The following is a 17,128-nucleotide window of genomic DNA, read 5'->3' on the forward strand; positions in this document are numbered from 1 at the left end:
ACGCGACAAAGTCGATTTGTTTGCCACCGAGTTGTCTGCTAGTTGAAAGGGCGTTCGGTCTCCTGAAGCTAACAAGGTGGCGACGGCCCGGTCGGAGATGAAAAATGGCGGGAGTTCGGGAGGCGATCGGAGGCTGAAAAGAGACCCTTGGATGCGGACGGGAGATCGTGGTGTGACAACCACGCTAAACTGAACGTCAGCTATCCTGACCTCTCGCGTCCACCTGTTGTACGTACACCCTTGGCTCAACCTTGGGCAGGCTGTCTGGTTTGATTGTTGACGTCGTTTTAGACCTGCAGCGAGGAAGAATTCAACAACACTGCTTATAATGCAACAGGAAGCCGGCAGTATCCGTTGCTATACCACATGACGCGTTTGCTCACCGCCCAAAATCAATTGATTTCTGTGCCAAGATCACCGCATGTTCCGGAGAGCCGCACACCAGTGATTTGATGCCGGACTTGCCGACAGGATGCTCGACGATGCGATGTTCCTCCGGGAACGAAGACTTTTATAATTTCACCATCCTGCGCTCCCTGCTACGTATTGCGGTGGCAGTAGAATAAGACATCACACAATTCCACAACTCCTCAATCATTCAGTCTTCATTATTTGCAAGATCAAGGCCTGACCGGTTGGTCCAGGCGCAGCTGAACGAAACCTGCGTGATGATCTTGCCCTCAAGGTCTTGTCACAGCAAAAGAAGGGCTTACTTATCATGTACAGATTACAGCGTACTTACAGGCGGCTTCGGTTCAGGATATCGAGATTTGGCCAGGTCGGTGCCAAAGCCAGTCTGCCACAATCGTTAACCAGAGGCAGGACTGCTCATGGGAAGAGTTGAGCGTACTTGATGCGGACAATTTCTTCCGCTCTCCGTATTGATATCATCTACTTTCCTCCACCTTCCCAATCCCAAACGCCGAATTGTCAGTACCAAGAAAGACGCCGACGTTTTTCATACCTTTCACCACCTTCCATATCCACGGCCACCCCTGTATCCTCCACCACGGCCACCATAACCTCCTCCGCCTCTGTAGCTTCCCCTGCCGTATCCGCCTCGGTCGCCAAAACCGTCGGGGTCACCCCTAGATCCGCGAGGGTTGTCGTCCACATCATGTCGCGGCGGCGGCGGCTTTCCCTTGAGCTCCCTCTGCAATTGCTCGTACGTCTTCCTCATTTGCGCATAGCCAAGATGCATCTTCCCGTAAAAGTGATCGGCCAAGCGTCTGTCGTTGTCAAGCCTGCTGAGGTATGCGCCGCAGACATCGCAGACCTGCAGCTTTTGGTGACCAGACGGACCCGACGTATCTGACAGTGCCTTGAGTTCGCGCTCCCGGTCTTCCTTGGTCTGTTTTGCCTGTTTGACCTTAAAGTACTCTGTGACTGCTTGGTTTACGCAACCCTCCTCTCCGAGAATTTGGATCTCGAGCAGACCGTTCTCAATCGTCTTGGACAGGTCGCGAATTTGCGAAAGCAAGAGGTTGGTCTGGCGAATCTCATCTGGCGTCTTTTCCAGCCTCCGCTGTGCTCCGTCGATCCGCCTTTTGCACTCATCCACGTATTTTTGCATGTCGCGCAGGTAGTCGTACTCGAAGCCCCATCGTCGTTTCTGGTCATCGTTCGCGGCTTCGTACTCGTTTTTCAGCGCTTCGCTGTGAACCTTGGGACATGGACCGAAGTCTTGTTTCGTGTTTGTAAAGAGATCGTGCGGGCAAGTGCCAACGAGGTATGAGCGGCAGACTTTGGGGTCTGTGATGGATAGTTGTGGCGCGCGTGTACCGGGTCCAGACATGAGCTGCTCCCCCATGAGCTGCTCTGGGTCTTGTTAGCTATGGCATCGGCAATTGGCTTGTCAAACGTACCTAGCAGCTTCCTCTGCTCTGCAGCCATGGCGAATGGTGTTGAGGGCTAGCGCGCGGTAGAGATGAGAGTTGGTAGCGGAGTTGTTGAAAAGCGGCGGTGCGATGCGGCGACTTTGAAGACGGCGGCGATCCATGGCCAGGGACCGCCAGCGGGAACGCGAGTCGCGCTGCGGCATTGACGTCGCCGCGCTCTCGCATCAACCAATGCGCTCCAACAACGCACAACACCAGCCCCCGGCTGAGAAGCCGCCATGACCTTCACATCTGCTCTCCTCCTCGGGTTGTACTTCCTGGTCTTCTCCGCAGCGAGATGCCAGGCTGCCGATTATCACGAGCGACTACTCCTGCGCCCGCTGCCACAGAACGCCCTCCTAGCGTCCTTCCATTTTCGCAGTAACACGTCGGCGGCTTCATTCGAGGAGCAAAATTTCAGATTTTTCCCTCGGTCACTAGGCCAGATTCTACAGCATGCGCATACCAAGGAATTGCACCTGCGCTTCAGCTTGGGACGCTGGGACGCCGAGCTTTGGGGAGCTCGGCCATGGAATGGCGCGAGAGAAGGTGGCACGGGTGTCGAGCTGTGGGCATGGGTCGACGCTGAGACTGAAGAGCAGTAAGTTCAATGAAGAAACTGTCGAAGAGTCTGGCTGACTTTTTTCTTAGAGCCAATGCCCGATGGTTGACTTTGGCGAATGCCCTCTCTGGCCTGTTTTGCGCTTCTCTCAACTTCATCGATGCCACCAAGACCATTCGTCCCGTCATGACCTTCCCACCCGAGAGATACTCTCCCAACCAGTCTTCGGACAGCTTACACCTATTGCACGGAACCCTCCCTCATGAGGTCGTCTGCACGGAAAACTTGACGCCTTTCTTGAAGCTCTTGCCTTGCAAGGGCAAGTCTGGAATATCCAGTCTTCTCGATGGACACAAACTATTTGACGCCTCTTGGCAGACCATGTCCATCGATGTCAGACCAGTGTGTCCAGCCGATGGTGGTGAATGTATCCTCGAGATTGAGCAGATTGTGGACATGGTGTTGGATATTGACAGGTCAAAACGACCCCGAGACAATCCTATACCACGTCCTGTCCCTGTCGAGGAGATTACCTGCGATGAATCCAAGCCCTACAATTCTCACGATTCCTGCTTTCCACTCCAAAGGGCTTCCGAACCCCAATGGAGCCTGGAAGAAGTCTTTGGCCATCCGATCAAAGGCGCTTGCCCGTTGACCCAGGATGGCGAAGCTTCCGAGACTGTGTGCTTGAATGTACAACCAGAGCGTGAGGTGCAAGTCAGAACGGAAGGCAGACACACAGAATCAAAACACGACGAGGGGCTTGTAAGGTGCTTCCAGCTTCCCGGTAGGTCTCCAAAAATCTGCTGAAGAAACGCTGCTAAACAATCCAGATGGTAATGATTTCGACCTGTTCCTCCCAGAACAGAATGTGGAGGCCGACATCCCTTTGGCTCAACCAGCCTTCTATGCCGCACGCTCGATTACTGGCCACGGACAAGAGCGCGGCGGACTCCAGGCCGTGCTTACCAATCCGTCTCCCGATTCCTCTGTTGAATTGGTATATCTGGAATCGCTACCCTGGTTCATGAAGCCTTACGTGCATACATTACGCGCCTATGTGTCTGACGATGCAGGGCGTCATGAATGCAACGACTGCATAAGAGAAATCTACTACCGCCCGGCTGTGGACCGTAGTCGAGGGACGCACTTGGAGCTCCAATTGTCCGTGCCACCTGCATCTAGCCTAATTCTGACATACGACTTTGAAAAGGCCATCCTTCGTTACACGGAATACCCTCCCGACGCCAACCGCGGCTTTGACGTGGCTCCTGCCGTGATTCGGCTCTTGAACAGCTCTACGGAAGACTTTTCTTCTCAAAAAGTTTATCTCCGGACAACCAGTCTCCTTCTCCCTCTGCCTACTCCGGATTTCAGCATGCCGTACAATGTCATCATCCTCACAAGTACCGTCATGGCTCTTGGCTTTGGAAGCATTTTCAACATCTTGGTCAGACGATTTGTAGGGGGGAACGAGGTGGAGGGATGGAAGAGTGGCGGGCTTAAAGGAATCGTCCTGGCCAAAATCCAAAGGCTGAAGGCGAAATTTCAGGCGAAAGGTTCTAAGGCCGAGTGAAGCCAACAGTACAGCCACCATTTCACCGCCAATTCAACTTTTCGGGGACCCTAGTCCTAATTCACATGCAGCCAACGTCCTCCGGGCGTTCGGGTGAATTCTCTCAGAATCGGCATTGCCTATCGACCACACCGTGCTCACTGATATCTTCAAGGGGTCAAACCGCCACAGGTTGCCTGGGTGGTTCGATTGGTGGGTGGCTTAGCAGTTCCTTGCCAAGATCAACCGTCGCGTACTCCCACCAAACTCTTGGTCGAGCTAAAACACAGACCCTGGCTAAGCGTTTGCTACTAACCTTTCCAAGGACAAGTAAAGCCACTACGGAACCTCATGAGCAAGATGAAGGCTACGCCCTTCCAGCCTTCGTCTCAGCCTTGAAGAACCAGGTGCGCCTTCTCGGGCGATGAGACATGTTGATTGCGGTCGTAGTGTATGGGGCCCATTTTTCACACTTGGTCTCTGGACACATATCTTCCCCATGGCCAGCCCATCTACTCGCTTTGGTCCTTTGCCAAGAACACGATTGAGGTTGTAGAAGACATCCTCCGACGCCGTCTTCCCTTGACATCTTTGTGGTATTTCTCGCTGGTAATGTTCAGGTTCTTGTCTCTACTTTTTGTGGGCTCTGTCCTGGCAGGGCCGGCCTCTGTGCCTTCGCAAAGTAGGTTCTCGGGTTGCATTCTAGGATGGTTGCTTACAAAACTCTAGCAAGTGCATTTTTCGATTTCACCACCGCGTATCCGCCAGCACCCACTGTTTTGTCCAATCCGACCTGCGCTGCGAACTGTACATGGACAGCCGATGCTGTGCATCAGTACAGCTGGTGGAAAGTTCCGGTGGGTACGGAAACCATAACACGAGGTAATGTCTGAACACCTGTGTTGGATTTTCAGCCAGTGTTAAGTCAAACAGGGGTTGCGTACGTCATCGTCAACAACCGAACAAACACCACTCGAACATCCACATCATACTACAGCAATCTTCCAAGCCAACACGCACTACCTCATACCAATTCTGCCGGCACCCAAATCCAGGAGATCACTGTCTCGCAGCCGGTTGATGGAACTTGGAAAACCTTTGCCACCAATATAACCTACCCAAGCCAATATACGCAGTATCCATCTGGGTGAGAAATCCGTTTTCACGAAGCACAGTGAGCGTTGAAAGAAATGGTACTCGTCGGATCAGCTGCAGTTGGTGATAGCTCCCCAGCTTCATCCTCAGTAGTGAACGAATGCTCTCTAGAGGGAGCCACTGTGCCAAGATGTATCTTTCTTTTGACGCCCATTGTGGTAGCTTCTCTTCAGTCAGGCTAACATTTCAGGTACAATTGGTGGGGGGTCCTTCCAACCACGACTGCTGATAGTCCCCAATCTGTTTGCTCATGGGCCCCTCCCTACTATTCAGCGTCCCTCTGGACCTGGCCTGATTCCGCATCGGCTACATCTACTAGACTTGAAACCTTTTATAAACTCACCGGTTATGGTGCTTTTGTCAGCTACACCCAATATGTGCCTTATGGCGAGGCCACCGCCAATCCAGAGGACCCGCGGGGCTATTCTTATACGTACGTTCAAGGTGGACACTCTGCCAGTGTGCCTCCAGATATTACCGACGGTGCCTTTCAACAGTGCACCTTTGGTGGGTCGATAAGATCTCCTGATCAGTCTTTGTTCGATGATGTGGCAGCTCAAGAGACCTATGTCCGCGCGAGTTACTTGATTGACACTTCGACAATCACAGAAGACACGCCCGCGTCTAACTCGGCCAAGCCATCGACAACATCGGATTTTATCAAAGGTCTCGCTGGCGCTCTTGCTGCCACAACGACCCAGTCCGCCGCTCCTGCAAAGCAAACCTCTGGACAGGCAGTATCTTCCAACTCGGCACCAGCAGCAGCAGTGACCGCAGGTGGTATAAAGATATCCCAGGGTGCATCATCCGACTTGGTAGCAGACGGCCAAACACTCGTACCAGGGTAAGACAAAACGTTCCTAAGAAGACCGCACCGTACATTGAGCTGATTGTCTCCTAGATCATCTGTCATAGTTGGCTCCGGAAAGTCTACAACGGCCGTGGTTCTAGAGACTTCTGGGGGTGCCACACGACTCGCCGTAGGGGGGAGCCAGACCGTGGACGTGCCTCCGCCCACTCTGGCGGTTACCCAAGTTCCAAACGTAGCACCACCCCCGACAACCTTTGCAGGAGCTACAGTATCTCAGAACGAAAAGTCTGAGGTTGTACTCGACGGTCAAACGCTAACCCCGGGCTCTGCCGTCACCATTGGATCAGGATCATCTGCCACCGTGGTGGAGATCAAGACGAGCAAGGGCGTAACGCAGCTTGTTGCCGATGGCACGACAGCAGTTCTCCCCGCTGCAAGCGCAACTGCCAAAGGCGTCGTTTCTCCTGACGCGATCATTACCGTCGGTGGCCAAACATTCTCGGTAAACTCTGCATCTCAGCTGGTGGCCGCCGGCCAAACGCTCTCCAAAGGCGCCTCCATCACCCTTGGAACGGGCGCGTCGACGACCGTCGTCGCCCTTCAAACGGGCCTGAACGGCCACACTCAACTGATAGTCGGAGACACGACGACCAACCTCGTCCGTCCCACATCATCGCTTTTCGCCACGACCGCCGGCGGCGCCACCATCTCCCTCAACTCGCAAGCCGACCTCGTCATCAACGGCAAGACGCTCAAGCCCGGCTCGACCGTGACCATCGGCACCGGCCTGGCCCACACGACCATCGCGCTGCAGACGAGCAGCGGCATGACGGCGCTCGTCGTCAACGGCCAGACCACGCGTCTGGGGAACGACACCGCGCCTGCGTCGACTTCCTCCTCTTCTTCTTCCACCGGCCTTGGTGCTGCGATTATCGGTGGACTGGCTGGTCCGGATTCGCCGACGACGACGCGCGGCGCGGCGGTCAGCACCCCGAGTCCGAGCCATGCCGCTGCTCCTGCGATCGCATCTTGGTCGACCTCGACGCTGTTGTATTTGATGGGTACGCTCGGTCTGCTTCGCCTGCTTTGAGGGGGTGGATGTAATTGCGGTTGCATGTGGTGTTGCGGAGTCGGTTTGCTGTTCTAATCGTGTCTCCTGATGTTCTGCCGCGGAGATGGCTGGTTGATATATCCACGGTTGTACTTTACTAGACTGCCTTTTCAGTGCGTGTTTGGTTCTGCGTACAATTGTCTGTTTGTCGTTGCATAAGCTAGATTCTGTCCGGCACTCAGGGCTTCGGGGCGCAGCTGTATCTTCGTCTTGAAGGGAAGGGACATTTCGAAACATCACTTACCCTTTCACATGTTTATGCACCCTGTTGCTACTGTCATGCCTTTCCGAGCCACGTAAGCTACGCGCGGACTCTGGCTTGATACGCTGCAATGGATGAATGCTCCCTGCGCGTAGCCGCAGTACTTGTCATAGCGGGTAGTATTCCTTTATTCTCATTGCAGGATGAATGTGTTCATTTTCGGTCCGCTGTTGACGCAGTGTTCCGCCAATGATGTCTGTGAAAAGGTAGGGGCAGCAGAAGTATCAACATCTCTCTGAATGCCCGATGAAGCCAAGACAAAACTATCTCTCATCTTTTGGTCTTAGGCTCGAGGTGCATCTGTGGATAGAGGATGCCTTTTTGCGTTTATATCTCCATGTGTTTTTCATCTATCGAATGACAGAACTCACGTGCGTTTGTTGAGGACAGCATCCCCTTCAAGACTGGACTTATGATCTACAAATTCACTCGAAGGTCGAGTGACATTGTGGGATGTTGATGGCGGCAAGGACCAAAGGTCTTCGATGCTAGAGCGTCGTTAGCCCCGAGAAACACTCTGCAGGCTCTTACTGTCAATGCAACAGAGGGAAGATTGGCCGCGAAGAAAGGGTGGAAATCAGATCCAGGCAAAGATCGGGATCGATGGAAAAGCGCACGTGCTTGGTCTCAGTCACTCATCGGAAACAAAGGAAACTCTGCCGCACAAGAAGGAATGAGGAATTTTCTGTTTTTTTTTTTTTTTTTTTTTTTTTGAGTGAGTTATGTACTGCCAGGGGTCACTTCCAAACAGGTGTGAACCCCCAGGTATGCTATTCATGACTGCTTCTCTACACGTCGCCAAAGAAGATGACCTGGACGGTGACATCGTCTCTGACATTGCGGCTCAGGGGCGCATACATGGACAAGACGGCGCAGAAGAGATTCCTGCGCGAGCCGCCAAACGCATTCTTGACCAGATGCGTCGCGGCATTGTCGTCCTCGACGACGAAGTATTCGGGAGTGGCCCGCCACTCTGCGTAACCATCGATGACCTCGAATTCTGGCTTGGCCTTGCTGTCGGACGAAGGCGACGTTGTGGACTTGTTGTCCCTGCGCGCCTCGACCTCGACGCTGTTGCCGCCGCCTTTGGCCAGCTTGCCTGCGCGCTTGGCCTCGATCCAGCGGCCAACGCAGTCGACGGCCTCGTCGTTGCCAAAGTGGTCCCACAAGCCATCGCTCGCCATGATTACGAAGTCGCCAGGCTGGCCTTCACGGCCCACCACGACTTCCGTCTCGGTGATTACGGGCTCCGCGGTCAGGTACGGGGGGCTTTTGCTCTTCGGCCGCGGGCCCTGGCCAAAGAAGCGCTCCTGGACGTCACTCACAACGGAATTCGGCCATTTCCAGCGGTGGTCGCCAAAGGCGCGCGTCACAGCGAGCCCGAGCAGGCGGCCGGATCTGGAGTCGAGGTAGTCCTCGGTGGGTTCTCCAGGCGGCCGGGCAGCCGCCAGCCGTGCAACCTCGGCCTCGTTGTGGCCGGTCTGGTCGACGGAGAGCGGCCGTGCCTCGTAGCGGTTGGTCTGCGGATTCCAGCGGCCCATTACGGCGCGCGAGTCGCCGACGCAGGCTGTGCGGAGCGTCGAGGATCGGGGGTCGTAGAGGGAGAGCAACGCACAAGAGCCCGCGACGGCAGGCGCCAGCGCCGAGAGCACGGTTGGGTCGCCAGCTGGCACGCTGGACTTGAGAGCGGCCAGGGCCGTCGTCATGATGGTCGAGTCGAGCGTGGTAAAAGCTGACGTGATGGCCGAGTTGATGTGGCCCGGTTGCACCAAGGCGGGGAGGCTGCTCAGCGTGAGCGAGACGGTGGGGATCAGGTAATCACGGAGGACGGCAGACGTGGCCCAGCCTCTGCGAGCTTGGTTAGGGACTGGATCCGAAGAGAGGTGCATGAATTGAATATCTTACGCGTGACCGTCGTAGACGCCCCAAAAGGCAAACGGCGCGTTGCCCGGGCCAGGGGCAGTGCCGAAGGCGTACTCGTCCTCAACGGGGCTGTTGCTGGCCAGACGGACGACATCGAAGCGGCCATTCTTGCCGGGGCTCACCTCGAAACGGAGCGACTTTTGGTCCTTCTTCAACTTGTTCTCGGCGGCAGGCAGGTCAAGGGCTTCGACGGGCGAGTCAAAGACAGGCGGCGCCGAATCCGGACGCAGGATGGTAGGAATTGAAGCCGAGGGAAGGTTGTCACTCTTGCTGTTTGAACGCAACTGAGCATAGCCGTATCCGAGCACAATGCTGGCGCCGCCAATGAGAGCGGCTGGGTGGACGCGTGATTGCAGCGTGCGTATTTGGCCGTGACGCTGAGGCGGTGGAGTTGGCCCTCGTGCCCTGACTGCCCTGGAGAGGCTCCTGGCCAAGAGGGTGCCAATTGACATGTTGGCGGGGATGCAGAGCAGATGCAGTCAATGGCGGAGGGCAAGGGCAAACACCACGCGGACCAGTCGACAGAGGCGAGACGTCGACGCGAGAGTCGTGACGACGGTGATGCGGATGATCAACACGGGGATTCGATTCGAGTCAATCGTCGCTCCGCCAAAGCGCCGCCGCGACTCAAGCACAACCTCAACCGGCCAGTCTCGACCATCCCCCATCCCCATCCGCATCCCTTGCCAACTCTTTTTGCTCTCCATCCCCGTCGTCTCACTTCAGCTCTGCCTCGACACAACAGCCAGCGGCCGCCGGTCAAGAAGGTCCAAACTCAGAAGACGCGGGCAATCAGGCTGAGACACAAATGATCAACTGTGGCAGGCGGGCCGACGCACATCACTTCATATCCAACGACCGCCGACTGCTCGACTCTTGGTGCCCTTGTTCCCCTGCTTTGGACGGCTCTCTGGTCTGGCTGCATTTCTGGCCGCTTCCACACCACGACGCCACGTGCGGATACCATAGTCGGCCTGACATGCTGCTCGCCCATGTGGCGCCTCGAGGGCTTCCGGCCAAGAAGCTCGAGCTCGAGCCCCGTCGTCCATTGCCTTCCATCTCGTCCATCGAACAACTTGAGGACGCCACCGCGGCCGGCCGGACGGGCGTGCGTGCTGCTTTGGACGCTCGGAGTCGTCCGTTCATCTTGCTGCTGCGAGCAGTCAGCCTGCCAGCATGCATACCCGCAGCCTGGCCATGCAGTTCTTGAATCTCGCGTGTGCTTGCATGCCCATACATTGCTGAGAGGCCAAGAGGCAAGTCTCGCGGGTTCCCCCCCAATCCCTGCTTCCCATTGTTTTCTTTTTTTCTCCGTCCATCAAAATTGCTCCTATCGCTTCCCTGCCGTCGTCGATCTGGCATATTGGCATCCAACCACCTCGTCCATCTCATCCGCAGTAGCTGGTCGGCACGATAATCCGCAATCCGCTCCCGCCCTGTTGTGCACCCACCACCGCACACCCACCTCCAGCATCGCCAGAAGTCCAACTCGTGGGGCGTCTCGAGGAAACATGAATCATGTCGCTCGCTGCCCATCACGCCGTGCACCCACCCGCCCACCCGAGCACGTCTGTTTCGTCAAACACCCGTCCTCTGCATTCCCCGCCGCTGCATCGGCCTGTTGCACTCTGAGTGGACGGCATGACATTCATGTATGCACGTGGAGCCTCCTTGCTTGCTTGTCGCCGTGTGCGCGTGGCAATGATGTGTCTGGCCCTTCTGCGGGCACGCTATTCAAGTGATACGTATGTAATAGGCTGTTGAGTCTTGTCCCTCAACACTGCGGCGCCGGAGCGTGCTGGTTTGGTTGGACGTCTTGTTGGGCGAGCGAGATTTGTCTGGGCTAAATGACTTGCTGACTCGGTCAGTGGACATGCACATGCTGGAGCCGTACCACATTTCCCTGCACGTAGCCTCCTTCTCCGGGCTCGGCTGTGTAGATGAGTAGGGAAGCAGGTAAGCGTGCAAGAATGGGAAGGGAATGAATGCGGGACAGAAACACTCCGAGAGAAAGGAGTTGTCAAGCTGCTAAACGGCATGCTGTTCACGTAAAAAAAACACTTCTTCCCCTGTCCCGAAGCGGGCGTGGGATGCTTCCATTGCCGCGGGGAAGACAGCTTCTCAGGAGGCTCAACCGCTCGCCCACACGCCCGCATCCAAAAAGCACATGCGCATGCGCATCAGCGGGTCCAACAGCAGCAACCACCACTCATTCGCCAGTAGCCCCAGCAGGAGCTGGATCGGGAGCAATCCACGCCCTCCTCCCAGGACCAGAGCTTTACTCTCTCATGTGCGTCTGCCCAACGTTAGGCCAAAACTCAGGTAGGCACCCAGCACGCCCACCCATCCGCGCGTTCGACGTGAAGCAGCACTGGGCACCGTACCTTCATCCGGTACAGTAGAGTACCTGCTCGGCCATACATACATGCAGCACTGCTGCGCGCAGTACGAGAAATTAGGTTCGCGCAATCTACGCGAGGCACCTGTAGTACGCACAAGATGACGCATGGATGGAAGAACTGGTCGAAAGAAGGACAGACACACAGGAGCCGTGCCGCGCCCGCTTACCCGCCCCGCCCGTCCGCCCGCCCGTCCTGCCGCGGTGGTGCCGTCGCTGGTGGAGGGTGGAGGGTGGGATGGACAGTGAGTGAGCGGTCAAGGGGGGATCGGGGGGTGGGGGGAAATTGCCGTAATGAGTACTCGCAGAGAGATGGCAGAAAGGATGGGGAGGTGGCGAATAAGGTGGCGATGGAAATGAGGCGAATTTTGGGACGAATTGGGCCGAGCTGGATGGAATGGTTCCTAGTCTGTCCCGAGCCATGAGCATAGGGTGGTTCTGCTGTGGCGGCCAAGTGGAGGAGGCACTGTCGTGATAGGGGATGGCGTAGAGAGGGTTAGAGCGTTAAGAAAAGAAGAAGACAGGTGATGATGATGGTGATCAAGGCTCTAGACACGGCCCCTGGATACGAGAATGAAGCAGAGCTCTTTCTTTTCCTCGTTTTTTCCACTAAGGTTCATGTAGTGGTCATACTGCACTGATGCCGTCAAGTCGCCACATCCAGTTCTCCTGTATTCGAGAAAAGAGAAAAGGGATCGACCGACCCCTTGATCGGTATGTTGGACATGGCGACTAAAGAGGAAATCGAGGCCCAGCTGGCTTGTTTAGTTGATGCCACTGTTGTCAATTCTGTGAAAACAATCATGTGTCTTTTGTATTCTCGTAGATGGCGGTGATGACAATACTCGATGAGATACTCACAAACGCAGGCAAGCAGTTGCCAGATCCGACATGTTCAAAACCAATGACCCGATATAAAGAGCCGCCACCGAAACAACACTCACCATAATCTGTTGAGGACAAGAAGACAAAGTGAGACACAATTGTCTTACAGTGCAAACTGCCATCCATACTACATACCTTATCCGCCACACAAACCAGGCAGGCAACCGCCAGAACAAGGATGAACCAACGCAGAGGCTCCAGCTCTAGCCAGCATGCCAGCGCTCGGCAACGCTTTGGGACAGGCAGCCAGGCTAGCGTGGCTTCGTGCCCAAGACCGGGGACGGAAGTGGAAGCATCCGCGACAGCGACAGGGTCAGTCTATGTAGCCCAGAATGTCGTCCGTTGAACATCTGTCGGTAATTATGTCATGGCCAGTGTACGTACTGCACCTGAGTTGAGCTGAGCTGAGCTGAGCTGCTCGTACCCACCGTCTTCCTTTACGACGACACGGAACTTCTCTTGGCCCAAGATGCTCGTGTCTGCTCTAGGTGCCTGCCGCGGCCGCGTCTGTGAGGAACAAGGACGGGAGAGTCGCCGAGGCTTGCTTGTCGTCTTGGGGTTCTTGCGCTTCGCTGATGCCATCCGGCAGCCCATCTTGGAGGCTGAGTGGTATCAGAAAACGGCAAAGATGAGGCAGAGACGGGGAGATGGGAGGCCGGAGACGGGGCACCGAGGACCGGAGGCGGGCTGATGGTACTGCCGTGTGTCGTGTTTCTTTGCTGTTTTCATTAGTCTGGACAGCTGATTTCTAACTTACCCACTGTCGGGAAGCGCTGTACCATCGTGACGGTCCAAGGTTGCCCAGAATTTGCCTGGCAACGCCTTGGCGTTGAAAAAAGCAACCAAATAGGCTGGTGGTCGTTTTGGTGCCCGCAGACGACTAATGACAAGATGCTTGTTGGGCGGGGCAGCGAGAAGGGCAAAGGAAGCCACCTGTCCGTCTGTTTGGCTGTTTTGCTGCCTTTGCTCCCGCCTGCTCGTCCCCAAGGAATTCGACAGCAAAACACGAGGGGTGCAGCTCCCGTCTTAGGGATGAAGAATTTCGCGTATGCATGTAATTGCAGCTGGAGCAGCCAGAGAAGCATCGGGGTCCCCTTGCATTGCGCGCTTGGCGAGCAGGCAATCGCCGCCGCGGGTTGAGTGCAGAATTGCCTCTGGCCGAACCCCAGATCCCGTCTCCGCTTTCCCAGGGTTCCTGACTGTCAGGCAAGGAGGGACGCCTTCCTGCTTCTACCGTACTGCTCTGCTGTCGCTGATGGTAATCAGTTTCTGGCTGACGGGCACGGAAATCACTCGAAGCTTGCTCCAGCCGGCTATCGCAAAAACTGGAATCTTGGTGTAATAGAAAGGAAATTGGTCCTTGAGCCTGTTAGCAATGAAGACCGTGTCCCGCAATTGCTGCGAAGCGGCTCGAAACTGAATTGTGGGCCCGCCGCATCCCGAGGCGGAAACACCAGATCTAAGGCACGATTAGGACCGCAAACACGTCGCTTCGGACCGCAGCTAAGATCTGGAAGCCTTGATGCACCGTGTCGAGAGGCAACCAGCCAGCCGTCCAGGCAGTCAGCCAGCGAAACCAGCACAGCGCACAGCCGCCAGCGTGTGGCTATTCTTTGCGACGCCGCGCGCTCGCACCGTGCCATCGTGGCGCTCGCTCTGTTGGACGGTCCAGGGGCCGAGAACATTCCAAAAGAAGAGGGAGTCGTCCTCACTCGTGATTGCAGCCAGTCAACGACCTGACCGTGGAGAGTTTAAAATAGCAGACCTAGCGACTGACGTTCCCGAGAAGGGGAGGAGCTAAGACCATATCTCGGTACTTGCGTGCTTTTAGACTCGCGGAATCATCCTCGTCGATGGGGCCTTGGCTGCGAGCTTCAGGGAGGGAAACATTGCTGGAAAGGCAAAACAACAAACAGCAAAGAATTCGGTGGAAAATGGCATGTGTTGTCCATCAACAAGTCGTCGAATTTCCTGTGCACATTCGTAAGCAGTGTGGTGATCCGTCGGCTGTGTGACAGCTTGATGGAGCCGTCAGCGCCCTCTAGCTGCCGAATCCTTCAAGGCGTCGGATCCTTCTGACTGCGCATGTTGGAAGCTCCCACGCCAATGGGTTGGACACGAGATATAAATCATCGCACCATGCGAATGACCAAAGGGGAGCCCCACTTTTGAATATGGTCCTGAACGGACGCGTGTCGAACGACCGAAATGCTACCAATGACTGGTCGAGTTGGCTTTGTATTTTGCGCATAAACTTGACCATGGCCCAAGAGATCATCGCTTGCAGAGGAGCAGCATTCGCGTGATAGCGGCCACGCTACGTATCGCCCGTGTCGAAAGAAGATGGTGAAAGTATGATCATTCGATTGCGCCGAAAGCCGTAAGCGAGGTGTTTGAGAGCCTTCAAGAAAATCTGCTAACTGATAAGCGGTGAAGCACGATACCCGTTCGCGGGCAACATGTCCGCTTGCCTACCGTGTTGTTGCTCTGGAGAGCACGGTGTAGAGATTTTACGGGTGGCCGCGGGCATCATAAACATGCAGGGCATCTGACTCGCGCCCCTAAATCCGAAAAATGGGCCCACGGGGACGCGGAATCCACACACAGCCGGGCATGGCAAACATCAGATAATCAGACCCTCGACAAGATCTGTGGAGAAGGGATTGAGGCCGCCACTCGATTGGACAGCGCGAGTGATGGACAATCTGACTTGCTGCATTTGCGGCTCCATGCCGCGCAGGATTTCGAGAGCCGTGCTCGGTAGCGTGTTTCTCCAGAGGCCAAGGAAGGGTCATTCAGGGTCATTTGGTGACGTACTGATGCGCGCCTTTGGTGATTGCTTATGGAAATAATGTGCATACGGCCAACAGTGCGAGTCAAGACCTGCAGCCGAGATCACCATTGACCTTCTAAAGACAGTAGGAGCTGCACTTGCGGTTGACATCGGAGGGTCACGGGTGAGGCGTCAAGGGCCGAATTGGCTGGTTGACCAACTGATTGACGTTAGTTGTCCGCGCAGTGAGGCGGCGCGTGGTGATCCTGAGCGCGAGCACAAAGGGTGTCGAAAGAAACGATGCCTTTTGGCACTGCGGCTGCATTTGGGGAAGATCAATTTTCGGCCATAGTTGGGACAGGAGCTGTCACCACATTTACACCCAGGGCTGGGGAATGTCATTTCTTTCGACACTCCCTGTGGAGACGAGTCCACTTGCGTGCTTGGTGGAGGACATGCTGGTCGGCTCGAAAAGTATCGTGAAACAAGGTGCAACCCCGAAGTAGGTCCTGACGACAAATCTTTTGGGAAAGAGGAGATGGTGGCTGCAGGCGTTCGCAGGGAGGCATGCGGGTATCAATCCACAGCGGCAAAGCCGTGAGACAAAAGGAGCAAAGTCCGCGGCTCGCTGGCCAGCACGAATCGGGAGAGCAGCTTGGGTTGTCGTCGAGAGCAAGTTGTCCGTCTTCCGAGCCGGGAAAAGGGTCTTTTGTGATTCGCGCCATGGATGCTCCCCATCATCACGCCAAAGATAGGGGCAGTCTCTGTAAACCCGATAGGACTTGACTCGGGCGACCATCGGAAGCGTCGTGAACGCTGTTACGGTGGCAATTCTCGTGGGATCAGCAGCTGAAGGCGAGGATGGAACATGAGCACCAGCACGCTGCATGGCACTGGCACAAGACCAGTTCGGAGCTGCGGAGAGTGCTGCCGCGGGGCGAATGCTGTAAAACCCCACGTTCGTATGGGCTGGTGATGTTGACGTCGAGCAGTCAGCGTTGCCGTCCGGCGCATTAGGCATGTGCCATGCATTCCGGCGAATTGGCTGCCCGCGACTGCAGGGACTCTGACGACGCCGTGTGACGAGCAGAGGACAAAGAGCACGATAGAATGCTGACTGTCCACAGCGATGAGAGGCCGGGATGTGCTGCGCGGGAAGAGGAAGATTTATTGATGCCGACGGTGCCACGGGTACCCTGACCAGCGAGATACTTGGGCAAAAGTACTAGAGAGGTTAGTTCAGCATCTGGTGCCCAAGGTCAGTAGGAGTATACCTTGAAGATGTGGACTCTCGGCAACAACGAGATGCGGTCCGTAAAGGCGACGGTCGTCACGGTCGCCCTCGCTCGAGATCAGCTAGTTTTGTGGTAGGCTCCGTTTCAGAAACATTCCGATTCTTCGCAGCCGGGGGGCTTGCTCTGCCGCTCTCGAACGCGGGAGCCAAGCGGGAGTTTTTTTTTTCATTTTTTCATTTTTATTTCCTTCCCTTTTCCTTCTCCTCGTGTAGCTGCAAGGCGTCGAGCTATTGCGGGATGAGAGGCAGCATCCCTGCTTGTTCGGTAGCGGCGGTCTTTTGCAGCGCGTGGGCAATGGCTGTTGAACCTGACCGGTTGCATATCCAGCGGAATGTCGCGCGTCATCGGAATTCTCACAAGCCGCCACCCTGGCAAAGGCCCAGAGGCCAGCGTCGACGGGCGAGATCTCGATGGAGGGAGAGGGTACGTGTCGAAGCCGAGCAGAGGCTCAGCAGGGAGAGCGACGCAAGCGGGGACGAAGTTTGTTCACAGCTGCCAGGGGAAACCGCGTCGCCGCGGCG

The 17,128-nt window shown here is 55.8% G+C and overlaps 4 protein-coding genes across 4 annotated transcripts; 1 reads left to right on the plus strand and 3 right to left on the minus strand.

Annotated features, from left to right (window-relative positions):
• Positions 1-492: 492 nt before the first annotated feature.
• On the minus strand, positions 493-1,982 carry J3D65DRAFT_629797 (uncharacterized protein). Its single transcript, XM_066800775.1, has 3 exons — positions 1,866-1,982; positions 851-1,818; positions 493-796 (listed from the first exon to the last, which is right to left on the minus strand). The coding sequence occupies exons 1-2, from the start codon at positions 1,891-1,893 to the stop codon at positions 968-970; spliced, it is 879 nt and encodes a 292-aa protein (XP_066653753.1). The 5' UTR covers positions 1,894-1,982; the 3' UTR covers positions 493-796; positions 851-967.
• Positions 1,983-2,116: 134 nt separating this feature from the next.
• Positions 2,117-4,015, plus strand: J3D65DRAFT_555409 (GPI transamidase component GPI16; the record flags this gene model as incomplete). Its single annotated transcript, XM_066797226.1, has 3 exons — positions 2,117-2,478; positions 2,529-3,226; positions 3,273-4,015. The coding sequence occupies 3 exons, from the start codon at positions 2,117-2,119 to the stop codon at positions 4,013-4,015; spliced, it is 1,803 nt and encodes a 600-aa protein (XP_066653754.1).
• A 3,999-nt stretch (positions 4,016-8,014) lies between these two features.
• Positions 8,015-10,053, minus strand: J3D65DRAFT_652219 (protein phosphatase 2C). The gene is made up of 2 exons (XM_066802451.1): positions 9,239-10,053; positions 8,015-9,181 (listed from the first exon to the last, which is right to left on the minus strand). Exons 1-2 carry the CDS (start codon positions 9,706-9,708, stop codon positions 8,122-8,124), a joined length of 1,530 nt encoding a protein of 509 aa, XP_066653755.1. The 5' UTR covers positions 9,709-10,053; the 3' UTR covers positions 8,015-8,121.
• A 2,247-nt stretch (positions 10,054-12,300) lies between these two features.
• Positions 12,301-13,133, minus strand: J3D65DRAFT_604454 (uncharacterized protein; the record flags this gene model as incomplete). Its single annotated transcript, XM_066798270.1, has 4 exons — positions 12,301-12,463; positions 12,516-12,604; positions 12,675-12,857; positions 12,924-13,133. 4 exons carry the CDS (start codon positions 13,131-13,133, stop codon positions 12,301-12,303), a joined length of 645 nt encoding a protein of 214 aa, XP_066653756.1.
• Positions 13,134-17,128: the final 3,995 nt, after the last annotated feature.

Source organism: Phyllosticta citribraziliensis (genome assembly GCF_038025025.1).
Source record: "Phyllosticta citribraziliensis strain CPC 17464 chromosome Unknown J3D65scaffold_8, whole genome shotgun sequence".
In the NCBI taxonomy this organism is placed as follows: Eukaryota; Fungi; Ascomycota; class Dothideomycetes; order Botryosphaeriales; family Phyllostictaceae; genus Phyllosticta; species Phyllosticta citribraziliensis.

Excerpts from the sequence above, each read along its gene's own strand:
- J3D65DRAFT_629797 (XM_066800775.1), bottom strand. The coding sequence starts at position 1,893 with ATGGCTGCAGAGCAGAGGAAGCTGCTAG. Across the intron at positions 1,819-1,865 it reads AGAGCAGAGGAAGCTGCTAG|AGCAGCTCATGGGGGAGCAG; the intron begins GTACGTTTGACA and ends AACAAGACCCAG.
- J3D65DRAFT_652219 (XM_066802451.1), bottom strand. The coding sequence starts at position 9,708 with ATGTCAATTGGCACCCTCTTGGCCAGGAGCCTCTCCAGGGCAGTCAGG. Across the intron at positions 9,182-9,238 it reads GGCGTCTACGACGGTCACGC|AGGCTGGGCCACGTCTGCCG; the intron begins GTAAGATATTCA and ends CCAAGCTCGCAG.